Genomic DNA, 17,275 nt, shown 5'->3' on the forward strand with positions numbered 1-17,275 from the left:
GGGGGAAACGGCAGCGAAAGGAGGCAGCGAGCCAGACACATAAGCCTTTCGGCAACCGGCCAGGGCAGCGGGGGGAGGGTCGGGTGTCTGAAGAAGAAGAGAGTCCTTAGGAAGAAGACGGAACGCGCGGCGCGAGAGAGCCGGCGCACTTCGGTTTTGCAAGCTTCGAGTTCGAGGGCGAGCGAGTGAGAGAGAGAGCCGTCTAGTTGTGTCTCTATGTACACGCAGCAACCGTGGGGCGCACGCGAAGCGATGATCACCTTGGCTGGCTGGCTGGCTGGCTGGCTGGCGGTGTCGGCGGTTGCCGGTAAGCAGTCGCAGCAACATGGCGCTGTCGGGCACCACCACGCCTCACTCGAATCGTGGCCGTCGGCGAGCTCGGTAGTAGTCTGCGCTGCAGCAGCACCGGCTGACTTGCTGGCTGGTGTTCGGTCGTCTTGCTGCGGTTGCCATCGTGGCAGTTTCGAAGCGCCAGCATCATCATCATCATCACAGTCGTCGTCATCCTCTCCGGGCAGTAGTTTAGTTCGTGTTTTGCTGCTGCTGCTGCTGCGGTGGTGATCCAGTGTGTATTCTTGTGTGGGGGCTCCATCGTCTGCCGTGGTTGCGAACACTTTTTTTTGCGAATTAGTTTTGAACGAGCTCTGCCCCGTGTGTCACCGGATCAGTGGCCTCGGATTGTTGGGGGCATGTGACAAGATCATAGCAGGCCCCACACGAAGCTAGAACGAGAGAGAGAGAGAGCGAACGAAAGAGAGTTGGACGCGAGTTCACACTTAACAACCAAGCAAAGTTGACTCGACGGTCGCGCGATAAGGTCCGTGAATGTGTGTAGTGTGGTGCAGCAGCAGCAGCAGCAGCCGCCTTAGCATCCGTAGCAGCCGTTGGAAACAGAACAGCCGACGACGACGACGACGACGGCGACAACGGTTTGCTGCGAAGCGCGCGCGTGACTGTTTTGCGTTGAGAGACAGACACAGACACCACAGAACAAGGCGGGGGACCGACGACCGAGATCGGCCTTAGAGACAGCGGCAGCAGCCAGCCAGTCAGCCAGTGTCATCCGGTTTTGCGTGTGGTGTGGCTGTTCCGAGCCGAGGTCGACGACAGTGGTGCCGTCGGATGGTGTGTGGATTTCCAGCAGTTTCCATCAAGAAGACAGGGACAGAGTTACGTGTTCAAATAAGATTCTTTCCCGCCGGAGGTGATTCCTTCTGGTCCAACCAAGTGTCCGATCTCCGCTGGCCGCGGATTGTTAATGTGCCTCCGGTGTCCGTGCGTGTCCCCGCGTATGTGTGGTAGTGTGTGCTGGTGTGTATGTGCCGCCGGTTGAATGAACCGCCTGGCGCCGCCTTCGTCTGGGACTGTGTGACGTGGGTTTTGCGGTTTTTGTCTTTTCGGAGCCCCCGAACAATCTGCCGAATGTTATCAAAAATAGAATCCTTTTTTACCGGCGGACAATAATGAGAGCGAAGCGCTCGCGCTCGACAACTGCTATCATCGCGGATTGGACTTGGAGTTCGAAGCGCCAGAAGAGGAGGAACCACGGGATCGAGCAATGCACCTGCGTCGGAGAATATGCGCGCATGATGACATCGCCCACGGTAGACTGCATCATCCAAGAAGGCGTCACCGTTGCCATCGCTAGGGGTCAGTGATCGGCCTGCTGCTTTGCAAACTGTGGCCCGCATACAACAAACAGAATGAAGGATGACCTCAGGCGCGGCCCAACAACTGCTCCACCGGAAACTGGAACCGGAATCGCCCGCACCAGCTGACGGAGAGAACAGAGTCCAGGAGAGGAGGAGACCGTCGCGTTCGCAACAAAGCGCGCATGAACCTTGGCGCACGGGGTCAACCGTCTAGACGTGTGTCGCGCTCACTGTGGACCACCCTGCCTTCCCCCTCTTCGCACTCTAACCAGCAGGAGGGCGACAGCAATGGACAGACGACGGCGCCGGGTGTAGGAGGAGAAAGACAGTGCTTTGTCCCACCGCACCCTTGTGTGTGGGTTGCGTGCGTGCCCAGTCATTGGTCTCGTTGTGGCCGAACAAGAAGATGATGATGATGATGAGGAACATTCATACCGTGTAATGGCGCCGTATCAATGGAAGGTAAGCTGCTGCTCACAGATGTCCTGCACCATTCCATCGTTCCTCTTGTGACTTGTAGGTATTGCGCTAATGAACTCGGATCGCGAAAGAGAATTGGGACTTCCTTCGGATCGGTTCTCGCTCTGGCTAACGGCCCCTTCCACTGGTTATCATCGCGCATTTTCCGTTGAAATGCTTGAACCTTGGATAATGGGGACACATACGCAGTCTGGTTGCTGCGGTGTGTACTTGTTGCGCTTGCTCGCGGTCGCTTGCCTCAACACGAGATCGGAATTATTATTACCAGCCCCCTTCACCCTCACAATGATGCATGATGTACCGACCGCGGAATGGGGCGGATGATTTTACTTTTCATTCCACATTTCACCCTCTCGGGGAGCAGCTCTCCTTGGTTCAGAAATCCCCACCGGCGGGAGGCCACTATCGCGTAATTTCCGCGACAACGACAACGGCGACGAATGGGGGCCACATTTGAGCTATTTTTGTTCTCGAGGCAGATGGTGTGGTTGTTCGACGGGCATTGTGTTCGAGCCGGAAGCGAAACCAGGCAAACCGATAGCACAGCAGCTGGCTGTGAGAGAGTGGTTAAGAAAGGAAGAGAAATAGGCCAGGATCGCAGGAACCGCGAGCGACCTGTGGTGGTGTGGTCACTACTGGCGCTTTTTTGTCCGCCCGGGCGGGGGGGAAGTTTTTCTTCCGGGTGTCCGTCTGGGGCGCCATTTAAATTTCGTTTTGTTCCACCATCATACCCCATCCAGTGCCTTCTAGATGTACCGTCGGTTTAGATTGCTTCGCGTAAAACTAATGCCAGGCCGAGTCGTGTCGCGATGGTAAGTAAGTGCAGAAAGCGGACGACAACGACCAAAGTGTTACTACGATCATTGCACAGCAACGACGACGATGATGGCGACGATGTGATACCAGCGCTACTTTGTGTCGTCGGCCGCGTCTGTTGGGTGAACCGTTGAACGACGCGCGCTAAGCAGGAACCGGGACTTGATCCATTTTGCAAACAGTCAGGTACCTGAAGTAGCGCGCGTTGTGCGGCTTCACGAGCACCGAGAGGAGGACAAGAAGAACGACGACGACGGCGAATCCGCGAAACCATCCGCCACCCCAATTGTCATTCACTTAAGTGCGCATTAGCGAAAAGTGCGATTCCCCCGGCGCTAGCAGCTACTACTACTACTCCAACCCCTTCGTGCCCAACAACACACGATCGAATGAGAGAGACAGAGAGAGAGAGAGAGCAGCCCCCGCCGGAGTATGTACGCATGTGAGTGAGACTTTGGTGGGGAATCGGAATTCGAAAAACGAAAAATCATGCAGCTAGAAAATTTGAATAATTCGGCACTCGGCGAAATGAGGTTAGGGCTTCATCGGCGCCATTCGTTCCCCCCACCCCCCTATTCTTCTTTTGCGCCTGCTCTCCATACCGTTGTGTCTTTGTCAACGTGGACCTGGGGCGCCACCTGCTGCCCTTTTGCGATCGACGATCGTCATCTTGCCTGTCTGCCCTGCCCGGTCGTTGTATGGCTTTATTATAGCGAATTATGCTTTTCAGGTTTTCGTTTGTGAGGATGAAGTTTTCCAGCCCCGACAATTAATCGAAGCAATCACAGAAACGATGGAAGGAAAATTTAACGAAAAATCAAATGGTTACTGAGATCACTCCGATGGCCAGCGAATGTTGGGATTGTTGTGGATGATTTTGATAAATGGCCCCACTCTCCCTCTGTTCCCCTAGTAAACCGGGCCCGGTACCGAACCGTGTCTATTTTTATTCACTTTCTGGCCGTCCTCTAAAGTGATCAAGTAGTAAACGTCACCAATGCTTCTTTTACTCTCGCTGCTCACACGCCGTGCTCTCCGCATCAGCAAAATCCGATAAGCGTTACGTCATTCGTGCGCGCGTCAACTCTTATCACGTTCTCGGTGTCGGTGTCGGTGTCGGTGGTGTGCGTGTTCGAGCGGAATTTCGGTCGGAATTTGGTGTGTCGAACCATCCCGAAAACCTGTTGCCGTCCCAGGGACGGAACCCCTCGAATCAACCACCGCCCCCGGGGGTCTTTGCTGCTGCTGCTGCTCGTTGAGACGATTATCATATCGCGCTCGCCAGGGAGGCCTCGTGACAATCGGCGGCAGTTGACAACCCGGAGAGTGAGAGAGGACCGTCGGAGAATGTGCGCGGATTGCTCTGAGTACGCGTCAGGAGCATTCTCGAAGCGCGTACACCAAGGGGGGCGGTGGCTCATGATCTCATGTGTCCGATCACCATTTTTTTTTTTTGCATCAAGATCGTACTCTCGAGAAGCCTGCCTCCTTATTGCGGCTGAGTTTCGTTTCCATTTACTCTTTTTCACCCTCATTTTCCGTGTTCATGATAGATGAGAACGCACCCCGAACCGAAGCAATAAACGAATTGGTTGAAGGACGACGGACGGACGGTTTCCAAGAAAACGGAACATTTGCGCCAGAGCGCCAGAGCGCCAGAGGTGAACGCGACGCGATCCGGCTGCCGCCACCGGTTTTATGACCATCATATGGTATGTGGTGTGCGAGTAAATGCTGTATCCTGTCTCCGTCCCGAGGTCTCTGCTGGTTTGCTTTTGCTGTCATCTTCCTTAGCTCCCGACGACGGTCTGCGCCTGGTTGAGTGTCTTTTCTTTTTAGATCCTTTCCTGGTGCAGATTCTGCTCATTCGACAAGAAATGAAACATTTGAGTATTAAGAGAGAGCGAGAGATGGAAAACGGATATGGTTTGTCGCTGCGCGCGAGATCGAGTCAACGAAGGCACCCCTAGCAACAGATCGCAGTAGCCAAGTGAAACACACTGCTTGTTCCTTCTCAGCCGGAAGAAGGATGGTCTGGTTCTCCGCTCCACGCTCTAACCTTCGCTTTAAGCAAACGGTCCCCCATTCCGGTCCGGTTCCCGGGGGTTTGCGACGATCATCAGCAGCTTCTGGGTGGAAAATTCCACTTTCATTCCACCGTGATTGGCCCTGTTGGCGTGTGGTGTAGCACTTCTTCAGCGTGACTTACTTATCGACCAGCTAGGAATTACCACGAAAGCGGCACGTGCGGGGAAGTGCTTTATCTTTTTGCGGCAAACATTTCGTCATCCACGTCATCGTGGGACGTCGACGCCCCAGTACGTGCGTACATGCTGACATCAATCGGCCGTTCGGGGATCGGCTGGCGACTGCACGGGTATCGGCCGCTGTGTCTGGGGCTGATAAGATGCTCTATTCGGTGCCATTATTAAGACACCACTCCCCCAGGTACGCTGTGTAGCATGATCACAACCCTTTTCGGCGAGGACAACAGTACCTGTGGCAGGTTACAGTTGGTGTGCGGAGTGTCCACTTTTCGCTCTCTCTCTCTCTCTTTCCCATTATGGAATGCGATTGGAATGTGCGGGGCCGGATCGCAAAAGTCAATGGACTCACGGTGCGACGATCGGCCTGTTTTGCTGCGTGTGCTGCGCAGTTTTTCTTTGCTTAAATAAACAAACAGACACATACACGGAGTGGCCTGGCCACGGTAGAATGGAAGAATCGGCCACCACCGCGGTGGCTGTCAAGAAGTCAAACAACGGGACGCGCACCGCAACGACCTGCTGCTGCTGCTGCTGCTGGTGCTGTTGACGTCAACGGCCAGCGCGAGTGTATGATGATGTGTGCTTTGCCCTCCCTCCTGGCCACTCGTTCTGTGCATCCGGTGACGTCATGTCAGGGCGATCATTGATCACCAACCCAGAAGAGGGTACATCAGAGAAGAACCTCGTTTCCTCGTTGCCCGTTTATCGCGTTGCATCGCCAAATCACGGTACGATTGCTCATGCAGGGATCAATCGTCGACTGAGAGTGTTTTCTTCGAGACCGGCTGAATCATCGCAATCGCAAATAGAGGTAATGCTGACCATTGCACAAACTTCCGCCGGACCACTCTGGCCGAGGATGATGAATGTGCTTATCAGCGTTGGCAGGGCTGGGGAAAAATAAGAAGAAATAGAAGAAGGTCGTTGTTAGTCATCTTCTGCCCTGGATTCGCCATGATCGTGAGTCAGTCCGTGAAGCGGAATTTCCTGGCGCGCTGAGCGCGTACAAACAGCTCACTGAGCCCTGATTGAGGTCACTGATAGGGTAGTGTTGGCGTTGCGTGCATACGTGGATGCTGCTACTGCCCCTACGTCACGCTGGTATGTATGACCGGAACCGAATTCCAATGGTGCTCGCCCGGCCAGCTCTGTAGGTGTCAAAATTGGCACTCGCGCCGGGCGACGTGGAATTCGTGAAATCTGTGAAATCGTTTGCCTCCTTCCGCCTGGCAACATCGAGCAGAGACCGAACAAGGCCAGTCAAGACGCCAGGAACACGGGGCCAACGGAACTGGAATAACTTGTTTCTGTGGCGCACGCACTATATTTGGTCACGATTGGACGCCGCTCGCGACATTGGCTCCATGGTTAAGGCGTGCGCACCTCGTCGAGCACTCGTTAAACAGTCAGTCAGTACCACGAATTGGGAATTTTTCGGGTCCGGAAATGCTATCCCATTCTTAGATCGATCATCATCATCATCATCATGGTGAGCATCAAAGTAGCGCAGTCTGGGTTGCGTGTGGAAGTCAAGTCATCCACGCCCTCAAATACCCTCAATGTGTGGTTTGCTTCCGGTACCGCGTTCCATTTCTTTATTTCTGTCTCGATCTTTTGCCTTCTGCTGTCAGCTGCTGTGGCTGCGGCTGCTGTTCGATCTCTTCTCCAAGCGTTTTATTCCATGATTTCGCCTTTCTTCAAAGCACCGGGCTCCATCAGCGCCGCCCAATGCCCCCCGCCCCTCCAACCGGCCCACCTCCTTTCTCGTGTCGAGTTTCTCCGTGTTGGCAGTTCATTATTCATTATTTGAGGCGAGTCTATTTTTAGCAAATCTCCTCGCAGCGCCGCTACTCTCGGGCGCCGCCTGCATCTCCCTCCGCTGCGCTGTGACCTCATTATACGCCATCATTTTCGCAAAAACCGTTTCCATTCTATTTTATTTTTGGTATGCAGACGACGGCGGCGACGGCAAGGGGGGGGAGGAACTCCGGGGCGGCATTTCTCTCCGCGCGTCTCTCTTCCCAGTGGTTCCCGTGATCGCAGTTTGCTCTGGCTTACATCACCCCCCGGCCGGCTATAGTAGGCGTTGCCCCGTCTCGCGAGCAGCGATATATCGAGGAAAACTTCAATCGTGCGGGGTGCGCTACGATATGATGCAGTCAATTTATGCCACGCTTTTCCTCCCATTGCTTTTCCGAATTGTATGCTGCATCGATTCACCGATCATTGATGAACCACCACCACCAGCAACAGCAGCAGCGTGAAGGCGGAGCGGCATTCGATTTCTCCGTCGTGTGGTTACTAGTAGTAGGCATTGACCCAGATTTGACGGTTCACTTGAAAGCGAGAAAACCAAGATTATTGAAGAGGAGTCGGTCGGTTTGAAACACATCCCAGATCCACTAATTTCATTCGCGCTTTCTTCTTTCTTTTGACAGCTTCCCGAACGCCACCGCATTTTGATGATGGCCAGGCGCGAGGCGATACGAGGGCGGCGCAAACCCACGATCGCCATACAACATTGCAATGGTCATCATCATCATCACCGTGGCGGTACCGGATGTGTGCTCGGAGATCGTCATTTGCCTGCCAGTGCTGGAGTGGCGGGATGATGATGAGAGGATTATGATCGCTAAACCGTGCACCGCGTTGCGTTGCGAAACACCGGAAGGAAGTGGCATCGTCGTGTTGTGCTGGCGCATGCCGCGAGTTCTCTTGTGCAGTCACCCCGCCGCAGTTGATCGATTGCAGCAGCATCCACTCACACACCGGAAGGAAGGAAGGAAATGACGATCAATATGCTGCGGCCCGTGCGAGTGTGTGCCCGGCTTGGCCGGTGGTCACGCGTCGCGATTTATGTTCCGTTTTCTTCTTCTCTTTTCCTCTCTTTCTATCTATCTTTTACAGCGTGTATACGGACGCACCATTTCCGGTGGCCGGGGTCCGCTTGGTGGAAGATCGTTGCCAAGAAGCAAGTCAACGAACATTCGCAACAAGAGAGTGGAGCGGTGCGCACCGCTCCCTTAGCTAGCTCGGATCACGCGGAACGGCGCTTATTAATTATTAATGTACCGATTTCCGGTTGACGTAAACCATTCTCCCGGTTGGTGCTGCCCTTGCCGCTGTTGCTACTGTTGGTGCGTTCGTGCAGAGCGTCTTTTCCGGAACGTTTTAGCAAACTCGCGATCCGCGCGAATCTTCTTTCGCTTTTCGTTTTTGGAGGACGGATTCATCGGGAGGTCATCGAGCTGTGCGTTTCCATAACCGCTGGTTGCATTCGGTGCTTGCTTGGATTGGAAGCCCGCAGTGTCTACAGAGTCATCTTTTCGTACCCTTTGTCACATGTCTATTGTACTTCATCAGGTGCTCTGGTGGATTTCAGAAACCCGGCACATGTTGGAGTACACTTAATGTGCTGACAACAGATCATCGCGTGTTGTAGTGTGTTTGCGTGTGGGCGTGTGAGCGATAAATAATGGATAAAAGAATGATCAATAAATCAATGCTTTGTTGTGTATCGAGAATTCCTGATTTCCTTTTCGTAGTTCTGTTTTTTAATGATGACAAACGGAATGAAACTATTTAAAACCAATAAAATCGAAGATAAGCAATCTATTGTATTCTGTAAATGGACTGAACTAGATTCCGAAAGCCTGTGGCATTCGTTTGTGGGAATTTTGAGTCTCGGTTTAATGAGGAAAGCCGATATTTTGAATTCACCATACTGGGCTATTTCGTGTAAATTTTGTGTGCGCACTAGCGCCATCATCGGACTAAAGTCGAACCAGTCGAGCAGGTCAGCTGAATACGAGCAGTTTTGCATAACTTCGGGGATTAAAAAAAACGCTTGTGTGGGAGTTTCTCTGACATTCAAAATATCAATTATTTAAATAAAGAAACGTGCTTAAAAATGTGTTTCACTAGAAAATAGGTCCAGGCAGAGTCGTAACACGAGGTTTAAAATCCACGAATCACCCTGTTGGCCAACTGCATGATACCGTGATTGACTGCTCGATAGTGTGGCCGACTGCTCGATACCGTGTACCTGTGTACCGTGTGCTTGTGTGTGCACCTTCGTTGTTTTGGTCTGCGGGAGGCGTGAATCGCACAAAAAAAGTGATCTCGCAATTCTTCCCACTTTTCATTGGGGGTTCGTTTTGTTGTTAATTAAAACCACCGGATGCCACCGCGGGCGGCTGAACGGCGGGATGCGGTTGGTGGCCCTGCTAGTTTTGGAGCTGCTTCCGCTCTTCCTCGTCGCGCAATCAACCTCGGGGAGGAGCTCCTGCGATAAGACGCGCCGCGTGCTCACAAACCCGTTCGGGGAAATCAGCGATGGTCCGGCCGTCAACTACACCCAGGTGAGGACAATCTCCCCGTCCCGTCCCGTCTCTGATCGAGTGGTAACCGATTCTCCGCTTCCCGCTTCAGGATTCGCACTGCGAGTGGCTGATCCGGGCCCAGAACGACAGCCAGTTCGTGACGCTACAGTTCCGGACGATGGCCACCGAGTGTTCGTACGATTACATCTTTATCTACGATGGCGACTCGTTCCGGGCCCCTCTGCTTGGGAGTTTCAGTGGCAACACTGAACCGCAGCGTGTGGTCGCCTCCTCCGGCTCCGTAAGTACTGTGCGACTGTCCCGCAGCGAGCACACGTGACTCATCTCTCTGTCCACAGATGCTGATCTTGCTGTACTCCGACACAAACTACGTGCTGGAGGGTTTTCGGGCAGAGTATTCCATAACGAACTGTCGGAACAATTGCAGTGACCACGGTCAGTGCGTCGAACATACGTGTCGTTGTGAGACCGGCTGGGTAGGGAATGATTGTGGCATCGAAGCGTGTCCCAATCGGTGCGGTGAAGAAGCTGCACCAGGCACCGGTAGCGTCCAAGGAACCTGCGCCGGAGATCGATGTCGTTGTGCAACGGTAAATGGTTGCTTCGATCACTCGCAAAGAGACCGCGTTTTACTCATCCCGTCTCACCGATTTCAGGGCTACGCCGGCCAAGCCTGTAGTCTGGAGCTGGACAATCCTGTCGCGAAGCAGTGGCACTGGTTGTCTAGCACACGGAACGGTCTTCCGCCAAGGGCGGCCCACTCGGCTGTGTACTATGAGCGCTCGGATGCGCTGTACGTGTTCGGTGGCTACAACCTAAACGAGGTGCTGGACAGTTTGTGTGTGTTCCGGTTCTCCAGCAACCAGTGGGAGGATGAGTGGGGTGTACGGTTAGATCTTCGACACGGTGATGTGGCCACCGATGAAACTGAAGCATTGCTACGCAGCAGATCGTTGCTACTGGAGGAGGAATCGGAACGATTGCTTGGATTGTCGCGTGAACCAAACTTCCTCTCGAACGTCCTCTTCACACTGGCCGATAACCGGAGTGGCTTGCTGACGGAAGCGTTCGTGAATGGATCACGTCCGGTCGGACGGTATGGTCACGCAGCGACCGCCATGCACGATGGTTTCGTCCTGTTCGGTGGTAAACTAGCGAATGGTCTGCTTGCGAACGATCTCTGGCTGTATAACGTATCAGAGGCCGGTGGAACATGGTCGGAGCGTGCCCTCGACTCGACGATCCGGCCACCACCCCTTACACGCCATACGATTACACTGGCCGGTGAATTTCTGTACGTGTTCGGTGGGGCGATGGAAGATGGAGAGTTTTCGTCGCGTTTGTTTCGCATTCGACTGCGTGGCCCCACCGAGGCTGGAACGGGAGAGCAATGGGAGGAGATAGTGCCACGCGGTGGCAAGACACTGGATGTGCGGATGGTGGCCCATACGACCTCGTACCAGCGTTCCACCAACTCGCTCATCGTGTACGGTGGCATGCTGGCAAATGTGGCCCGCTTTTCGCGTCTCTCCGATCGCATGTTTGCGTTTCAGCTTGATCATCGACACTGGGCGGAACTGCAGTACCCACGGACGGCACTACATGATGGGTATGCGCCACGTGAGCGTGCCTTCCACACGACCACCATCATCGGAAACTATCTGCTAGTGTTTGGTGGCTACTCGCACAAGCACAACAAGGAGGAGATTTGCTACGACAACCAGATGTACCTGTACCATCTGGGGTGCCACAGCTGGATCAATCCGGAGGTACTGGCCCCGGCAAATGTGCGCTTCCGGTATCCCAAGAAGCAGGGTGTCTTTGCACACGGTGCCGCTGTACGGCGCGGTCATACGCTGTTGATTGTCGGTGGTTACCATGGTAACGTCAATGGTGACTTGTTGGCGTATACGCTTCCTGGTATGCTGGTGGTGCCGGTGAATGAAGGTGAAACGTTCGCACCGGAAGCGGCCTGTCCACGGCACACCTCCTTCAACGAGTGTCTGGCCGATCTCGAGTGTGGCTGGTGTTCGGCCGACAGTGTGTGCTACGGACGCACGATCGGTGCCAACTGTACCACGAATCTGCAAACAACGCGCTGCAAAGGCATCTGCTCGGTGCTGGGCGATTGCCATTCCTGTCTCGTGCATGGTGGTGCATCGGCGGATGGAAAAGGAGAGGCTTCTGTTGGTCGGTATGGGCCACATGGTCATCATCATCATCATCAGCAATCGATCGCTCACAAGCTGGGTCTTGATCGGTGTACCTGGTGCGTACAGAATGCTCGCTGCCACCACAAGGACGACAATTACGGTGTGTGCGGTGAGGATACCCCATCGCAGAAGCCTGGCTGGTGGGGTACCAAGGGTACCGAGGTGACTCGGCCGAGTGAATGTACCGCGCTCGATAAAAGACCCGGACTAACGTTCCTAAAGTATCTTCATCCGGTGAACCTCTCGATGCCGGACTCGGTAATGATTGTGAACGCGACAATGGCCGATTTTAGTTCGCCTCCTTCGAACACACCAACCGAACTGCAGCTACTCGGTGGTCAGGTTATGGCGCGGTTGCTTGGATTTATTCGTTTCCCCGTGATCACACCCGCGGCCACCGTGACGTCAGTGAACGATCGATCGAGTGCCGTACTGCAGGCGTGCGTTAGTCATGCCAATGCGATGCTGGTGACGGTGCAGGTCCCTCCCCGGGGATCGACCCCGATCCCCGTCATTCCCAGTGCCGGCATGCTGACGACAAACTTCTCGTCCAACGAAACCAGCCAGACATGCCAGTCGATCAAGTGGACCGATCATGCCAACATCCTGGTCGACTTTCGTGCCCATCGCAACAAGGTTGGCCTGTATGGTGGTTCCTCCCTGTCGCACGGTGCAGCGCACCATCATCATCCGGATCTGAGCCAGATGCATCTGCAGCACATCGGTGTCGCTGGTGTGCCACCGCAGGCGTTTACGTTCGAGTTTCTGGAACCGTTCACGAACGGGTCGGCCGCTTGTGCTACGTATGGCAACTGTCTCGAGTGTCTTTCGGATTCATCGTGTGGTTGGTGCGATCTAACCGGGGTGTGTTTGTCACGTGAAGCGAACGAATCGGAACAGTGTCGTTCGGGGTCGGATTGGCGCTATCTAACCATTCAACCGGCTCACTGTTCGAACTGTTCCAACTTTATCTCCTGCGAACAGTGCATCGAGTCACGGCAGTGTGAATGGTGGACCGAGGATGCAGCGTGCGCACGCCGGGGTCGATCCGAGGCGGCGGTGCGTTCGATAGATCAGTGCCCAACGCCTTGCTATCTGCGCTCGGATTGTTCGTCCTGTTTGAACGATCGTGGTCGGTGTGTTTGGTGTGAGGCTACGAGCCAGTGTTTCAGCTTTTCCGTCTATACCAGCGAGTACCAGTTTGGGATGTGTCGGGAGTGGCTCGATCAAACCCTAGGTCCACCACCACCGTTAGGAGCGACACTCGATGGTGGTTCATCGTCCATGGCAACGGCTGCAGGGCAGCGACAACAATCATCACTGCTTACTACGATCACCAGCGGTAATGTGCAGCAGTGCAAATCCTGTGAAAGCCTCCAGAACTGTACCTACTGTCTTCGTTCGCTAAGCTGTGGCTGGTGTTTCGAGGTCGACAATCCGATCAACGGTGTATGTATGAGCGGTGATTTTGGCCGCTCCGCGAGCGATTGTCAGGAGGCACTGGTGGTACGCAACAACAGCATTGGATCGACGGGTGCAGTCGCTGCATGGGCCTACGCCCAGTGTCCGGATGTGGACGAATGTGAGCTGGGGTTGCACGATTGTCATGAGCAGGCCGAGTGCACCAACACGCACGGTTCATTCAATTGCCGATGCCGGAAGGGTTTCTTCGGTGATGGTGTCCGGTATTGTCGGCAGACTTGCTACGAAACGTGTCTGCATGGGCACTGCTCCGGTGCACCGGATTTCCGGTGTCTGTGCGATCTTGGATGGACCGGTGTCGATTGTAGTGTGAACTGCGAATGTAACAATCACTCCACGTGTCTCCAGGGCATCGGAAAGTGTGACCGGTGTATGAACTGGACTGAGGGTGCGGCCTGTGAGCGATGCAGTGCCGGTAGCTTCGGTAATGCCACGACGGAAGCCGGCTGTCAGCCGTGCAATTGCAATGGCCACGGAAATGTGGCGCTTGGGGTATGCGATGCACAGACAGGCGAATGTTACTGCCAGGATTACACCGAGGGCCTGAGGTGTGAGATGTGTAATCGGAACTTTTACGGTGAACCGAAAGATGGTGGCCAATGTTACCACGAGTGTGCATCGCGTGGTGTCCTGACGCAGGTTGGAACGCAAGGACTCGGTTCGTACCAATCGAGCCGCAGTGCTAACGGTCTGGAAACCCGGGAATGCCTCTGGATTGTTAGCCCTACGACGAGAGCCGGTGTGGAGCTACGGAACGCGATCATACAGATCGAAATCGAGGCCGATCGGATGAATGTGACTTGTGGCGAGAATGCGGTCTACGTGTACGATGGACTACCAGATCTGACGGGGGTAGCGCAACAGAAGCAACTTATCGCGGTTTTTTGCAGCGAAAATCGTGGTTCCTGGACAGCGGAAGCCCGCTCCGGACATCTGACCGTGCACTACAAACATGGCCGTCGGGGACAGGGCTTTAATGCGATCTACTCCGTGATGAGCTGTACGGCGGACAGCTGCGATAGGCCGTACGTGTGTGGGGAGGACGGTCGATGCGGTTGTCCGAAAGGTTTCACGGGACCACGCTGTACCCTGCGCATCTGTCCATCGGATTGTAATGAGGAAAAGCGGCACGGAGTGTGTGACCATGGCTATGGTCGATGTATCTGTGCGGCTGGATTCGGTGGAGATGATTGTTCGCTCGCGGTCAAGCCCTCGAGTGTGGTCTTTACCGAGCTGTTCAACTCGCACCTCGTCTCGGAGAGCTTCGAGCATCTGAGGAAGACGTTGCCTCGCTTTGGCCACACGTTGGTCGCGGATCGACGCGGTTCACTGTGGATGTTTGGTGGTTACTCGCTGTCCCATGGACCCCTGAACGATATACGGCAGTTCGATACGAAGAACAACACCTGGATGCAGGTGACGGTGGATTCGAGTCCGGAAGATCGGATGCCACAGGGCCGGTACTATCATGCGGCCGAAATCATTAGCTCACGGCAATCAATCTTCATCTACGGTGGTCTCTCGCGCAACGGAACGTTAGATGATCTGTGGCAGTTTGGGCTGCAAACGCAACGATGGAGTTTGGTGTCCCAGAATGGGACACGGCCACCGGGATTGGCCGGCCACACGCTTAACCTGGTGCGCGATGGTGAGAAGGAACAGTTGCTGTTGATCGGTGGTTTCTCGATCGAGCGTGGACTACAGAATCGAGTGTGGTTGTACAATCTGGCCACCGGTAGCTGGTCACCGTTAACGTTCGCGTCGGGTCGTACGCCGGGTGGCCTGTACGGCCACACCGCCGTCTATCATGCGACGAACCAGGTGGTGTACGTGTACGGCGGTATCCGCACCGTGGACGGGGTGTCGATCGTCTCGAACCGCTTGTTCGCTTTTAGTGTTCCGGACAAAACGTGGACAGAGCTACCCCCGTTCATCTACCATGGCGGTGAGTTTGTACCGTCACCAAGGTACCTACACTCGGCGGTTGCTACGGAGAATTATATGCTACTGTTTGGGGGACGCTCGAACGCGACCTCACTCAGCACGGAACAGGAAGTGATGATCGCGTACGTCTATCGCTGCAATCAGTGGATCCGGTTGGCGAAAGATGCGGAACGTATCGGCACGGCATACGGCGTCACGTACGCGCAGGCCATGGCACAGGATGTGGAGAGTGGTGCGATCTACGTGGTGGCCGGTTGGGATGGTAGCAACCATTGCCGGGTAACGCGCATCAATCTGCCCGAAGATATGTGCGATCTGTGGAGCAGATCGAAGTACTTCTGTCGCCAGTACACCGGGTGCAGTTTCTGTTCGGTCAAATCGGCCATGCCCGAGGACAGCCTCTCGCATTGCTACTCGGTCGAACGACCGACGGCCGCCTGCGAGGGATACAATGGTACGATCTCGTTCAACAGTGGTACGGCGTGTGATGGTACGTGGATCAGTCGGCGGGCCTGTGGTTCGTTTAAGACGTGTGCCTCCTGTCTGGCCAGCTACCCCTGGCACGGTGAACGGGAATCGCCTTGCCAGTGGTGCCCGGATTGTCACACGAAGGGAAGCTGCATACCGCGCGTAGTGTCACCCCTGGCAACCAGCGATTGTGCGATGCAGAAGCACTGCACAACAACAACACCTGCACCGAATCTGACGACGATCGAATCGGTTGAACAGTGTCCCGGTGGTCGGTGTGTGGCCGGAGATTGTGAAGGATGTCGCGCGATCCCGGGTTGCGCCTGGGAGCGGGATGGTCATCAGTATCGTTGTCGGCAGGTGGTTGCGTTGAATACCGGATCGGAAGAATCGGAACCAAATCCAAGCAACCATACGGCGATGTGCCCGGTGCGCTGTAACGTCTATCGCAACTGTAGCTCATGCGTACGTCACGTAGCAACGGTTGGCGGATTGTATCGTGAGGAGCAGTGCCTGTGGTCAACGCAGCTGAACGAGTGCATCTCACCGACGTTTCAACCACTGTACTGTTCCGGCGGTATCTGTGGTTTGGTGGTGCAACCGAATGAACCACAATCCTGCCCTGAACCGTGCTCCAGCTTTACGCAGTGTTCGAGCTGTTTGCGCCATGCCTACTGTGGTTGGTGTTCGCGCAATGACACGGAAGGGGAAGGCGTTTGTACGGAGGGATCGGTTGAGGGTCCGGCGAATCATGCCGCGGGGTCGACCTGTGCCGCCATCTACCAGACACGCAGCAAAGCACCGGCGGAACCATCGGATCGGTTCGGATGGAACTACTACAAGTGTCCACCGGAGAACGAGTGTCAGAATGGCCACCATAACTGTGACGCCAGGTCCGAACGTTGCGTGGATTTCCAAGCAGGCTATGAGTGTCGGTGTGCACCCGGGTACAGTGCCAGTCCGGGATCCTCGGAGTGTCTCCCGGTTTGTAGCCAGGGATGTGTACGAGGAAACTGCATCGAGCCGAATGTGTGCGAGTGTGATTTCGGGTACGTCGGGGTCAACTGTAGCATCCAGTGTCAGTGTAATGGCCACTCGAACTGTGCCGGTCCGGGGCAGCTGGATAAGTGTCTGCAGTGCTACAACCACACCGTCGGTGATCAGTGCGACAAGTGTTTACCGTTCTACGTCGGTGATCCACGTAACGGTGGCGAGTGTGTTCCGTGTTCCGAGTACTGCCACGGTCAGACGGATGTTTGTGTGGAGCGTGATTCGGAAGCGGTCATGCGGAACTTGCCACGGGCGGCAATTGAAGAGCGGATCCATGAAGGCCCATTGAGCGATGCCATTTGTCTCCGGTGTGGCAACTACACGGATGGTGATCGGTGTGAAACGTGTGTACCGGGGTACTTTCTGCGAGCGGCCAATACGGCTAAACCTTGCTGGCCCTGTGAGTGTAATGGCCATGGTGATATGTGTGATCCGATCACGGGCGAAAAGTGTAACTGTGGCAACAACACGGAGAGCGACAACACGTGCTCGACGAAGGCCAAAAACCATGCGTACAACTGTTGGTCACTGCAGTGCATGAAGTGTAAGGAATCGTACAC

General features: G+C 54.8%; 1 protein-coding gene and 1 long non-coding RNA gene across 2 annotated transcripts in view; both read left to right on the forward strand.

Moving 5' to 3' along the window:
- The first annotated feature begins 598 nt into the window (after positions 1–598).
- LOC126571118 (uncharacterized) lies at positions 599–6,163 on the forward strand. Its single transcript, XR_007607863.1, has 2 exons — positions 599–2,114; positions 4,502–6,163. It is a non-coding gene; the product is annotated as an uncharacterized LOC126571118 (long non-coding RNA).
- A 3,153-nt stretch (positions 6,164–9,316) lies between these two features.
- LOC126573482 (multiple epidermal growth factor-like domains protein 8) overlaps positions 9,317–17,275 on the forward strand; it is an 11,256-nt gene continuing 3,297 nt past the window's right edge. The window contains exons 1-4 of the mRNA XM_050233638.1: positions 9,317–9,576; positions 9,647–9,838; positions 9,897–10,148; positions 10,215–17,275. The exon at positions 10,215–17,275 is cut by the window's right edge and continues 80 nt beyond it. Of these exons, the coding sequence (XP_050089595.1) occupies positions 9,424–9,576; positions 9,647–9,838; positions 9,897–10,148; positions 10,215–17,275 (7,658 nt within the window). The 5' untranslated portion in view covers positions 9,317–9,423. The remainder of the gene's footprint in view (positions 9,577–9,646; positions 9,839–9,896; positions 10,149–10,214) is intronic.

Source organism: Anopheles aquasalis, chromosome 2 (genome assembly GCF_943734665.1).
Source record: "Anopheles aquasalis chromosome 2, idAnoAquaMG_Q_19, whole genome shotgun sequence".
Lineage (NCBI taxonomy): Eukaryota > Metazoa > Arthropoda > Insecta > Diptera > Culicidae > Anopheles > Anopheles aquasalis.